This window comes from Lucilia cuprina, chromosome 5, assembly GCF_022045245.1.
Source record: "Lucilia cuprina isolate Lc7/37 chromosome 5, ASM2204524v1, whole genome shotgun sequence".
Lineage (NCBI taxonomy): Eukaryota > Metazoa > Arthropoda > Insecta > Diptera > Calliphoridae > Lucilia > Lucilia cuprina.
This window is the reverse complement of record NC_060953.1, coordinates 19,489,461-19,503,893: the sequence shown is the minus strand read 5'-3', so window position 1 is coordinate 19,503,893 and position 14,433 is coordinate 19,489,461. Positions and strand designations below refer to the sequence as shown.

The following is a 14,433-nucleotide window of genomic DNA, read 5'->3' as shown; positions in this document are numbered from 1 at the left end:
CACCATTGAGCCGCAAATTGACCATTTTGAGGTTGTTGAAATTTCCATAAAATTGAAATGACTTACTTTATACATACATTATATCTATTAGTGTGACACTTATTTAATTTAATAAGAATAAAAAGTAAAATATTTGGACAACATTATCATTCATTGAATGGACTTTCCTAATAAATGAAAATATATATGTAAAATATGAATGCATGAGTTTTCATCTGTTCAAATTTGCTTTAGGGCAAGTATTCATATTTTTATGCTTAATAAATAATGTATTTATAGTAGTACATATGCTTTTCGTGAGTAAATAAATATATATGCAAAAACAATTTCAGACGTTCGTCTAAATGTGTGTTGAAATCAACTATTTAAAATGAGCAAAATTCCGAGACAATCTCTGAAAATTTTATTAAAACTTGAGATTTTTTTATTCAAACTCAGACAGATTTTTTGGTACCTCAAAAGGTAATTTTTGAAAAAATAAAATTTTGTATAAATGTACTTTTTGAATTATCTACTATATTGAACCTAGAGACCTGAAATTAGATATGTAGAGCCCTGATTATGTGAAAATATATAAGAAGTACTTTTTTGTATATTTTCGATCTTTGTATAAAGGTACTTCATAAATTTTCTATAATATTGAACCTAGAAACATAAAATTAGGTATGTAGAGCCCTGATTATGTGAGAACCTGTAAAAGGGATTTTTCGCTTAATTTTCGACTTTCAAAAGGTACTTTTTGACTCTATATATATAAAAATTAATGTATTTGAATTTGTTTGTTTAAAGTCTATAGACCGCTAAACGGCTGGACCGATTTTCTTGAAATTTTCACGGTGTCTTTCTGTATATCTGGAAGGAACTATAGACTAACTTTTCTTTCAAAATGTCAAGTAGGCGAGGTGCCTCGCCCACATACAAAATCAGTATTAAAAGTATCTTAGAAACTGCAACAGCTAGGGTCCTTGTATGGATAACATTGACATCCATATGAATACTCCCCCCGGGGTCATGTTACCTTGGCGAGACCTCCGCCTTGGTGTTATTGCAATCCCGGGCTATATAGAGGTGGCCAATGCCTCCAATCTGACCGGGATTGAAAAATTGGTTACAGTCTACTGTTTGGCTTAGTTCTTGCAAAGATTGCCAGAGGTCAGACCAGAGCACGCATAATCTGCTATTACGGGTGGCCAGTTGCCCGCAGGACTATGTCCTGGCTGGTCAGTTGGTTGAGGTTCCTTCGGGATCCACGTAGTGGCTGTGGTTTAAACCCAAATTCGCGGGAAGAGTAAGTGGCGGTTAAAAGACTGATGCATGATAATAGTCAATATTTCGGGATAAGTTCGGTGCTGTTGCCGAAAATCAACAGATACCCCACAGAAGAGTGACTGTGGGACTAAGTGTTGGAAATGGGTTGGAGTCAATTGTATATGATACGGAATGAATGTAGAGGTATGCGGGCCTTACCCCACCCGTATACCTAAATGAGTGTGTCGTATGTTTTTCTCTATGAATGTGTCGAATAAATGAGATGTGTGCTGGGTTGAATGATGATGGATGAAAGGTATCATATACAAGTGATACCGATTAATTTTCCTTCCTTGTCCAGATATGTTACGAGTTTACTCTGTTCATATCAGACTTGCCACAGCGTGTCACTGTGAGTAAGAACAATGTCTACGGCTTATTGATGGATCGTGCTTCGGTCCACCGGTTACGTCTCTAGGTGCTGTTGCCGAATCAACAGAGCCATAGTAGTGTGGTTGTCTTTCAACGTGACTACTTTGGCAAGAGATTAGATAGCTCGAGTACCGGTCATAGCCAATGTTCAAAAATTGCCACCTGAGTCTTCATTGAAGACAAAGGGGCGATGGTAGACCGTACCCTGTGGATGAAAAGGACCACCGTGAGATAAGGCCGACACGGCAGGTGCTCACGTTAAAACTCTCGACAGTCCTTATGAATACATGTTGACAAAAGGAAGAGCCTAGCTACTGTGGGCGTAGCACCTCCCATATAAACAAATTTTGGATTATTATATCTGTAAAAGTATAACATCTAAAGTCCTCAATTTTTTTCGAACCACTTTAGTATCGATACGAGTATTTAGGACAAAAAATTGTCGGAATAGCTATACGGGTCGTGGCACCACCCATAGAGATTACATACTAAAATTCAATTTCCTAGGAAATTATTGTAGTTAGAATCTTAAAATTTTGCACATAAGACCTAAGTCCATAAGAATAGTTGAGGAAACATGACAGTCCTCAAATTTTATCGGAACCATTTAGTGTCAATGTGAGTAAGTGGGCGGACTAGCAATAGGGGAAGTGACATTAAAAAATCGTTTATCTGCGAAACTATTAGATCTAGAATTTAAAAATTTGGCTCGAAGAACTTTCAATTTCATGTAAACACTTGGGTGAAAAGGGCTAACTTTCATCAGGGGGGCTTGGAACCTCCTATAGAAATTAAGTAAAAAAATTGCTATATATAATAAACTATTAGAGCCAAAGTCCTCAAATTTCACAATAACAACTTTAACATTCATGTGAACATTTGGATCATAGATTAGCGGACTACAAAAAGGGGGCGTAAAACATCCCATTTGAATTAAATATAAAAATATCTGAGAAACTATTAGAGCTAGAAAAATCAAATTTTACATAAAAAACTGTGACATTCTGCGAACATTTAGAGAAAAATTGGGGGACTTTCAACGGCACCTTGGATTGAATACAAAATTTCATATATCTGAAAAATTATTATATTATTTAAATTTTTCATAGGTTACGTTAAAATCTAATTTAACATTTGCATAAATTGGCGAACTTGCAATAATTAAATTAACTAAATTAAATCAACTTGCAATAGAAACATTATATTAACTATGAAGAGTCGGAATTAGATTAGAACCCATAAAATAATCTTTTTGGTACTTTTTCGTTTTTCAAAAGTTACTTTTTGAGTTTTTTATATTTATCCTAAAGACTTTTTATTAGCTATTTAGAGCCCTTATATGTGACATCATATAAATGTAGACTTTTTGGTACTTTTTCGTTTTTTTAAATGTACTTTTTGAATTTTCAATAGTATTGAACCTAGAAACGTGAAATTTAGTATGAGAACCCATTAAAGTTCTTGGCACTTTTTCGTTCTTCAAAAGGTACTTATTGAATTTTGTAAAATATTGAACATACAAACATAAAATTTATATAAGATTCGTCACAGCTGAGTGTAGAACTGTAACTTGTTTTCATTGTAATTAAAATCATAAATATAATTCTCACATTTTTCATACCCTTCAATAAAGGTACCTATTTCCGGAAATTAATTAATCGTTAATAACTCCTTTAAATATATCGGTATCAACACAAAATTTAGTATATATAAATATAATATAAACAGAAATATTACCAAAGTAGATCTCTATCGGTAACACCCCTTTAAATTTTAATGACTGATTGTGAAGCTTATTAAATACTTTTTGGAATTTTCAATATTTATAAACCAACAAATTTTGTTGAAAAAAAATTTAAAAATGTATAATTTTGTAAAATTGAATATATTAAATATGTGTTGTCAAAAGTTTATTAGTAAATAAATAATTTTTTAAAAAATTTTAATATTCAATTTCCATCCAATAAGGGTTAATCAAAATAGTGAATTACTGGAAATTGTGGCGTGATAGGAAGGAATGGAATTTGGGAATATTTCAAGTTATTATATTTCAAGTTAGTGTAATTCTCCCATATAAGGTCCACTTTATCATATCATTTAGTAGCACATACATATTTTAATAACTCATTCAGATATCATTTAGATTCAATGTGAACACATCTTGAGTGTGTATAGGTCATTCAGCGAAATACTTTTAGGAAAATCACTTAAACGTGTATATTTATAAATAATACTATTGGATTAAATTCGACATGAATACGTTTTATCCGAAAGTTTTTCCAAATCGGATAGTAATTGGTCATAGGTGCCGTATAAGGCCCATTTCCAAAAACGCATATATTTAATTAATTATTAAAGGTATCGTTGTTAAATTCGACGGATATATAAGTTAGTGCGAAATATGTTCCGTATCAATCCATATACAAACCAATTTCGAAAACTACTTTCAATTTCAATTTTTTAATTAATCATAGCTGAAACAAAACTGGGCATAAGTTATTGTTTGAATTTTATATGGAAAATGTTCGTAATAAACTTAAAATTAGCGATTAATATCTTTATGAATACGGCGGTAAATTCTTAAATAGGTTTAAATAAAAAAAGTTATTTGAGGGAGATAATTGCATAGCCGAATATAGCAATCTAACTTGTTTAAACATCAAAATTTACAAATTACTGTCAATTTACTTTCACAATAACCATTTAAATTGTAAGATATGTATTTAGTTAATTTAAAATGCTTAACAATTTCCATAAAGTAGAACAAATAAATATATAAATAAAAATATCGATTGATGGAAAATTTTATCATTTCTAATATAATGGAAATTAGTTCTTCTTTTTGCAGGTGCTATTGTTTAAAACATTTACGAGTAGTTACTTTATATTTTTTTAGCCATCTGCTTTAAAATTCTTATAAATAGTTTATCAATACTCCTACTATACATTTGTACGTCATATAATTAATTTTATTTCTATGCATTTATATACATCTCCTTCTTTCTTCTGTTTTTCTATAATTTATAAAAGTTAATACGGTACGTATGTATGCTTGGTAGTCCGGCAAAATAAAATTTTATAGAAAACCTCCCAATCCATAAGTATTATTGATTAAACTAAAAAAATAATATTTGCGGTACTGCCGTACCTAAGCTAAAATATATATCATAAATTATAGTCGGACATGGCTATATGGCTTATATGTTCAGATATTTAGAAAAATTGTGGTATATTTGACGTAGTTAAAAGGTTTAAATCGGTTATATGGGGGTTTAAACAAAAAATGAACCGATCCTTACCCAATTTATTGGTGGGAATATTATCATGATACTAGCGTTTATTGGTGAATTGTGGACATTCAAGTCGTTATCGATAAGTGAACTTGTATAGGTGCTATTATCAAATGAGGCCCGATCATTAAGAAAATCGGCAGTATAATAAACTAAGTTTCTCCAGTTTTTAAAAGGATACTGCGATATTTAAAATAATTATGATGTTAAAAGCCCTATTCTGGGGTCCGGTTGTTAGGAGGCCAGATGAAATAATTGACTGATTTTAACCATTTCCAACAACATTTATTATTGGACAAAAAAAGGGAGTCAAATATCATCTTAAAAATTGTGTAGCGTGTACACAAGTTGTAGATAGACACACAGACGTACATGGCTTTATCGACTCAGTCTCGATTGATATACTTCAAGGTGGATTTGTTTTTAAAATTTTAGGAACATAACGCATATTTGCGAAAATACTAGAATAATCTAAAAAAACCGTTTAGATGAATGTTTGATGACATTTTGTCTACTTGTACTTTTCGCCTTCGTAAGAAGGGTACATAAATACTTAAGTTTATCATACCGTTTGTATTGAGATTCCTTAAAGATAACAGAATGGATATTGCGATGTTTGTCTGTAGTCTCTAATTAGACCATTTGTGAGGTCCATTTTTGAAACTTAAACTAGAATACTCATTGACTACTCCTTTATAAAATTTTATTCTGATCGAACCGTTTATTTCTAAAAAAAACGACCATTTGATTGTGCAATAAAAATCACTTTATAAGGAAACAGTTTTATAAAATATATATTTATACCCTACACCACTATATTGGGGAGGGTATTATGCGTTTGTGCTGATGTTTGTCACACCCAAAAATATTGGTTCTATACCCTCCTTAAAGTATACCAATCGGCTCAGAATACTTTCTGAGTCCGTCTGTCTTTCTGTATATCAATGTAAACCTTGTGCGCAATTTTTTGATGAAATTTGGCACATACTCTTTTCTTGGATGAACGATGCTGAAAATGGTTGAAATTGGTCCATTATTTCGCCTAGCCCACATACAACCAAACACCCCAATCGGGCCTTTAGGCTCATAATTACGTTAAATGTTCTCTTATGTCAACAAAAATCTGCAAAACTTAGTTTTATGGAACGATAAATGATACTACTAATTTTTATTAGTAGCCCCCTTAAGAAAATGTCTTGAAGGTCAAAATTCACTTATAATTTCTAATAAAACGGTTAAAATCTAATAAAACGATTAAAATCTACTTTGAGGTAGATGTAAATTTATAAGAATAGGCCCATATTTGCCCTTACTCCCCATGAGCCTTCTTGTAGAAAATCTCTTTTTATGTCAATAATACGTAAAAATATTCCACAATACTGTTAAAGAACAAATTAAATGCTTTATTTTTTTAAATTATCCACTTTTTTAACATACTGACTGCTGTAGGGTATCATATAGTCGGCAATGTCCGACTATACATTCATACTTGTTTTTATTATATGTATATGTATAAATATTTCTTTAGAAGATTCTCAGTAACACACTTTTCAAAAATCGATCAATCAATCCAGACTATTAGTAGTGCGCTTAATATTTCGATATAGGTTAAAGCAATAAAATTATAAACTTTATGGGATATTGCGAATCTAAATACGAAGGGCATTATTTATAAGAATTAAAATAAGAAATTTATCAAACAAATTCTATAAACCTTTGTTAAATACTTATAAGAAAATTTCTTAAAGCATAATTAAGTTAAATTCATTCCCTCTCATAATTTTCTTTATTAATTTTAATAAGTACTTGAAGATTTTTTTTTAAATGGATATTTCAAATTTCATTCAAAAAGCAATTTCCATCATTATAAATTAAATGTCAAAAATTATTTTTGTGTCACTATTTTCCTAATTAACACTTTATATAAAAAATTAAGTAAAAAATGTATTTAAACAAAAAACATCCAGTCGTGTTTCATTAAACTTTATATCACTAACTAAATTGTGAAAGAACTATGCATGAACAAAAAAAAATAATAATAAAAAATTAAATTATGTCAAGCTGACATTTTTCAACTACTTACAACAAGCTGCAGGACATATTAAAAATTATTATTGTTGTTCTAGCTACGCGAATTTATGAACAAAAAAAAACACACACAGAATAGATGTAAAAAATAACATTAGAAAGGCTGATGGCAACACGAAAAATACATAAAGTATGTTTGTTTTTTTAGATTCAAAAAGTTGTTACTTCGGTCAAATTAAAAGTTGAAAGATGACATTGCCACAGGGACATCAAGCAGTTGTTACATGAACATTGTCAACACAATTGAACAATATCTAATCGTAAAAACTTAACTGAACTTTTACAACACTAGTCAAAAATGTTTACCAATCAAGCAGATTACATGTACAAGAAGCAATGTTCTCTTCAAAATTTCCAATGAAAAGGGACAAGATTTTGACTACAAAAACAATTGGGACAAAGTTTTAAAACACTATAATCTAGAGAAATCATATAATTACATTAAGTACGTAATTATCTATGTATGTATATGATTTTATTTGTACGTGTTAAATAAGTTTTATTTTGTTAACTTATATAAAGAGTATTTAAGGCAATATAAATATTATACATCTGCACGAGTGCGTAAAAATGACTTACAATTCACTCGTTTATTTTATCAATACTGTCTGTAGTGCGGCCAAAGTTTAAAAAGCAGTTGATCATCTACATACAAAAATACATGTGTAAAAGCAAACAAATATAAAGAAACAGCGACAATAGAGTTAAGAGTGAAAAACAAATCGGAATAATGTATGATCTGTTTCGAAATGTTTCGAGACAACTTATGAGTGATTGTATAAAATTTTTGTTTATTTAAACAAAACGCCTTGTTACAAGAATAAAATACAATTAGTATAATTAAGAGTTTACTTTTAATCGACAAAATGCAAAGAACCAATGGCTATAAAATACTTATAATTGTGTTCACTCATATGCATTCCATAATTAGTAATAAATTTTATAATTTGTAATAAATTGTAATTTAAAAAAACGACATCAACTTGCTTTGTTGAATGCTTCGACACAGGGTATACAGAGACGTCACGAGCAAATAGCTATTTCCGTCTCTTTCGCACAAAACGATTTCAATGATTTTTTTTAGCTGTATTTTATATACCTCTTCTCACCAAACAATTTCAAAATCAAACAAAAGCTGATTTTAGACTTTTTCAAATGTCAAAAGTGACATCTCTGTATACTTTGTGGCTTCGAAGCAACTAAATAAAATTTTTGTATTTTTTACGCCCTTGTTAAGAGGTTCGGTTACGATCGTGTTGTGTAGCGAAGTACTATGGTTACAAAGCATAAAGGCTGTTTGTACGTAAAAGTTCGAATTGATCACATTGATCGCTCGTAGATTTCTAGATGTTTTTGCAGCCATTAAGATGTTTTTGTCTATTTATATCAAACACTACACAACTCTCAACGAGCGAGACGAGTAATATTCTGTTTCTATGTTAAGCATGTTGTGTGTGATTATAACTCATTTGTTCGAACCCACACATCCTGCACATGCTTGTTTAATATTTTCGCAATAGTGTACGTGTATTTTGATACTATGCAGTACTGTGAATTTAAGAACAAGTATACCCATGCAGATGTTTATTAAATATGATACACTTTTGCAAATAAATAAACTTTAGCTGCTTAATAATTTTAAACCGATTAAAATTGCTAAAAACTGTTTAAGGCGTTTATGTCTAAACATTATTTTCCACCAATAAAAATAATACGCGAAGTGTAAGATATACTCAACGAGTTCAGAAGTCCGAAAGGAGAATCTAGACATATACGGCATTTGGATATATCAATATTTAACCAAAATTCTATCCCCGCCAATTTGAGTATTAAAATACAGTCACTACGTGGATCCTGAGGGAACTTTAACCAACTGAACGTTGCTTCCTGTTTCTTTAATTCCCAAATTTGGATGGCCTCTGTTGAGTCGGCAACAGCACCTAGAGACGTAACCAGCAGACTGACGTATTAAGCACTGTGGTAAATCTGGTATGTACAAAGTTTTCTTTGAACATAAATGGACAAGAAAGGAAAATATATATTTCACCGCACATCAGTCCTTTAACCTCTTTCTTTCCCATACCTAATAACAAGCCAGTCACCTGTAGTACCAGATTATGTTGTTCTCTGGTTCGACCCCATGTCAAATTATTTCAAGGAAAGTCCGAGGAATGAAATGATGAGGGGATATTATCAAGGAAACATAAAAGTTATACTCTTTAAAAAAAAACCCTGTATGACTTAAATGTTTAACTTTTACGCCTTCTAACTCCGATAGTTATTGACCTATAGAGCTGTGTTTGGCCTACTATCCAATAGTACTTACCTTGGTGCAAATCTCATCCAAAACAATTTTTTAAGTTATGTGCCTTGACATATACTTACATATGTATAAATTTTTCAATCAAAATAGGTAATTAAATAAATTCTTCTGGCAACACTTCCAAAAAAAACTTGGTAATAATATGAAGTTTGAAATGTCTTTGAAATTTATTTAATAAATTACAAATATTTCTGCATATTTTCTATTTAAATTATTTTAAAAGCAAAGTGGCGGAGAATTTACAACAAAGTTTAAGTTGTCAATTAAAAGGTTTTCATGAATGTACTTAAAGTGTTTGTTCTTAAAATCTCTGTTATGTGAAATTTTTAATCCCTACATATTATACCCATTATCTAGCACTAAATTTCTAAACATACATTCTTATTATAAGAAATATTTATGACATGAGTTTATTTACTGAACAGCGAAACCATTTAATTGTTTAAATCCTTTGATGTGAAGAGAAAATATTTGTATATGATTGTGGGTCTGTCTGAGGATTGTTAAGATTACATATTGTGATACATTTTGTAAGGTTTTAACCCTTTAAGCAATATCCTAATTATACATACAACAGAAAAAATTGTAGTTTTTTAAATTAAATACTAGAAAACACAGAAAATTACATTTTTAGATTAAATAAACAACATAAAATTTTCACCAAAATAATCTCATACTGACAGCTTGACATTTCAATTACATATGTATGTATGCACGAAATCATACATCTGTATCCGTGTATGTAACAAAATATATCTTTTTTTTAATTGTTTAATTTTTTTTCCTTTTTATGCTTTTTTTATATTTAAAACTTTCTATCTTTGTTTTAAAAAAGGTATTATCCTTTTGCTCGTAGACATGAAAATTATTATGCAGCCTGCGTTTATGAGTATTTTTTAGTGTGTGGGCATGTATTTATGAAAATGTGTTTGTGTGTATGTAAATATAAGCTAAAACATACATATAGATTTAAATTATTTATGACATTTATTTACATAAAGATTATCTCTTAACCAACATTGCAACGATATAAAATATTTAGGTTAAATATCGTTTGAACTAGCTCGCATTCATTTAGATAGACATGGACTTTTAGACAAATTAAATGCAATAAAATATTTATTTAGTTGTTGAAGTTTATAAAAAGCATTTAAATAAATAAATAAAAAATACTTTAAAGAGTTTTTACTGAACGTCTAAAATAAAAGTACTTAAAAGAAATATTTTGTTGTTTATTTTTCATAATTGTGTTCTATAATTATTTACAATTGAAGTGAAATAAAAAAAATTATTTGGCGTAAAGTGGTTTCGTTTTTATATCCTGCACCTCTAAAGTGGGTTAAAAATTGATAATAACTTGTAGGGTATATGGGTGACCATAGCCACTTTTTATAGGAGTTCTAGAATTAATATTAATAAATAAGTATTCTAAATTTTTTCTTGATTCGATGGGGCAGATTTGCCATTAATAAAATAAAATAAAAAACAAAAATGGGTAATACTTATATTCATGAATTAAAATATAAATCATCATTCATATAACTTAACAAAAAAAATTAAAACAAATTGAGACTGATTTTTTACATATTTTAACAACATTTTGTTCAACATCAAAAGGAATTCCTTGTATTTGGCGCATGCGCCCCAGAGACATTTCGGGGGTTTAATTTAATTTAATTTTTTTCGTGCTTCGAAAAAACTATTATATCTTATTGTCCACTATTACTGATATTCTAAAACCCAATTTTTTTTTCAATCACAATCATTATGTATTTTTTCAATCACTAAGAAAGTTATCAAAAAAAATCACACAATTTAATTTGAAAAACAATTAATCACGTGTGCCTACCATCATAAGTAAAATAAAACTTACGAACTTTCAGATCTGATTGATAATTGACAAACGAAAAAAAATGATCCTAATCCCTATTCGACACAACTTACAAAAAAAAAACTACTACATATCGTCAGCATTATTTTGAGCAATTCTAGTAATGATTTACATATAATCACATAGATAAACATATTATTTTGAGTTCAAAAGGCTATATCTATTAATGTAAATACATACTTATTTAAGTAGTTATTTGTAGGTAAGAGTGGTAGATGATTCGCTTCCAGTGTCATCTCCGTGTTAAAATAATGAGTTAAAATGCAACTTAGTTAGTAGCTAAAATCAGTTCTGTATTTTAATAATAAATACACAGATGTCATACTTTTACTACCTCAATTTCAGAATCTCAGGAATTCTCCTTCACATCGTTATCATACGATATCATACTTTAAAGGTAGATCATAATCAAACCACTTTTGACACTATGTCCCACATATGTATGTTCTTCTATAGTCTTTGTCTTTTAACTACATCAATTTCAGGATCTCAGCATTTCTCCTTCACATCAGTTTTTTAAGTATCGCGTACAAACGTATGACAAACCCACCCAGTATCATATTTGAGACATTATAATGACTCGTTTATTTATAAAGATTGTTTTTTTATCTCTAAACCAATTATTTAATTAAAGCAAAGATCTGATTGTTAACAAGTAATATGTATATAATGAGAATATATAATTCCAATATTAATCCACATATCTTTATACTTGTTTAATTACAGGCCACAACAATAACATGGGCTGTTCCTATGAAGCAGCCAAACAAACAAATCGGATAAATGAAACATCTTCAACAAAAACAATAGCCCCAAGCTATAGAACAAAAAATTGTTACATCAAAACGGGAAATCAACTCCTTCAAAATAACACATACAGTAGTAAATTGAATCAATACTTTACAAAGAATCACACTAACGACGACTGCCAACTTGTACGAGTACAACAAAAACAACAACAAAAGCTACCAACTACTAATACAACAATAAATACTAAAGCCAATAAGACTTTTTCTTCAACTGCAACAGTTAGTAAAATTTGCAACAATAGCAAAATTCAGGACAACAGCAAGAACTACAAGAAAGAAGAAAATAAAAACAAAAGCAACTTTTATAGTTTAGAATCGAAAGAGTACATAAACCGGAGCAATTACAAAGTTCCGCAAGAAACGCTCAATTTTGTAAAGGAGAAAGACAACACAGTTCTAGGCCTACAAAAATCTTGCATCAATTGTTATCCTCTTGCCTGCCACAATAGATTTTGCTGTGAGCAGCAAAATAAACAACAACCAGAACTTGCTGGCGACGAAATTGAAAATTATACAAGACAAAACCCAAAGCCCTTAAATTATATCAACGCCAACAACTATTACAACAGTAGCAACAGCAAGAACTGCAACACTTGTTCCAGTAGAAGCAACTGTAGCAACAATAATTACTGCCGCTGTCATTTATCTTTTTTCTATCCAAAACACACAGAAAACACGTTACGCAATGGACAACAATGCGAAACGCATTTGTGTAACTGCAACTGTGTTGCTACTCAAACCAACGACTTTGCCACATTTGCTAACACACGCAGTGCAACTGGCCATTGTTTGCAAAAGACAATTTCACATGCCAGAACCGCCTTAGCATCGAATGCCCTCGATTTAAAAAACAATTTAATGAAGGTGATGGCCAATTGTGCAACAGTGGCAGAGTCTTTGATGGGCATTAATACACTGTTTATAAAAAATTGCCTAAGCGATGGCATCGTCAGTAACGGGAATAATAACACTAACAACGGCATTAACAACACAAACAACAACCATAATAAGTCTGAACCATATAGAGGCTATTGTCAGCGAAAACATCATTTACTAAATAAATCCAATTGCACCACCAACAACTCATTATCCTACACTATTTTCAACACTATTTCTACTACTTCTAATACAACTTCGCTCTCAACTACTACTAGTACTACTGGTACTAATTCTGCTTCTACTCCTATTTCCAATTCTTGCTCCCTCCACGATGCCATTAGCTCAAATAGTCGATGTAATAACAATAACCATGATATGAATATGAACATTAACATGAATAACACTAGCAATACTAGTAGTAGTTGTAGCAATAACATCAATAGGAAACGTTTTAATAAAAGTTGTAGCAGCAACAACAACGACTACAATTGTCAGGCATCTTCTTCTGCTCATATGGCTGCCTTCAATTATATTGGTCAAAATTATTATAGTTTTCTACGTAACACGATCAATTTCTACACCGCCTCCAGTGTTATTCTGGTTTTATGTTATTTGACATCAATCACATCCGCTGCAACCACCAAATCAGACACCACATCCGTAGATAAACATCCCATGTAAGTTGTTGACTGTGTGCTTTTTGTTTTCTTCACGCCACACCACACACACAATCACACTTGAGATTCGATCATTTTGCAAACCAATAATCGAATCTGAAAAACAAACTTTCATAATACTTAATTAATTAATTAAATTATTAATTAATTAATTAAATTATTAATTAATTAATTAATTAATTGATTAATTAACCGCAACGTAAGATGTAATTGCATATTAATTTTTTAATATGTAATTTAATTTATTACTTTCGATTTATTTTAATAAAAGTTTAATTCAATTCAAGCATGATTAATGTAACTTTGTATTCCTTCTAGTCTCCTTTTTAAATTTAGTTTATTAAAATCTCTTTTTATCATTTCAAGAGCACTTTTATGAATATCATTTAATTTTTTTATATTATGTTAAATTATTATTTTTTATCCATTCTACACTATTTAAAAATTGTATTTTTTATATTTTTTAAATCAATTTCAGTAAAGGCATCGATTGGTCGAAGTAAGTGCACACTCTTCAAATTATTTCTAAATTTTCAAACCATTTCTTTTAATTTTTTTGTAATTGGCTGTAAATTTAAATGCATGTCGTTTAATTTATTTTCTTTTATTGTTTGTTGTTTATTTTTTTTTCTTTTTCAAATACATTTTCAATTTAAGAGTGTTAGTGGACCCACGTTTTTTCTAATGGTCATATTTGTGCATATACAATATTTGTGAATCCTTTTTTTATGAAAAAGTTTCATCGCAATGTTAATAATACAATTAATCATCTTTAAGTCACGTTTTTATATGTTGA

General features: G+C 29.9%; 1 protein-coding gene across 27 annotated transcripts in view; it reads left to right on the top strand.

Moving 5' to 3' along the window:
- LOC111683232 (myosin-G heavy chain) overlaps nt 1-14,433 on the top strand; it is a 122,860-nt gene that overhangs the window by 63,671 nt on the left and 44,756 nt on the right. For 22 of the 27 annotated variants that reach the window (XM_046951432.1, XM_046951429.1, XM_046951427.1 and 19 more), the window contains 2 exons: nt 11,999-13,637; nt 14,116-14,136. In XM_046951432.1, the coding sequence (XP_046807388.1) occupies nt 12,013-13,637; nt 14,116-14,136 (1,646 nt within the window). In that variant the 5' untranslated portion in view covers nt 11,999-12,012. The remainder of the gene's footprint in view (nt 1-11,998; nt 13,638-14,115; nt 14,137-14,433) is intronic. The other 5 variants (XM_046951445.1, XM_046951444.1, XM_046951438.1 and 2 more) reach the window with 1 other exon arrangement.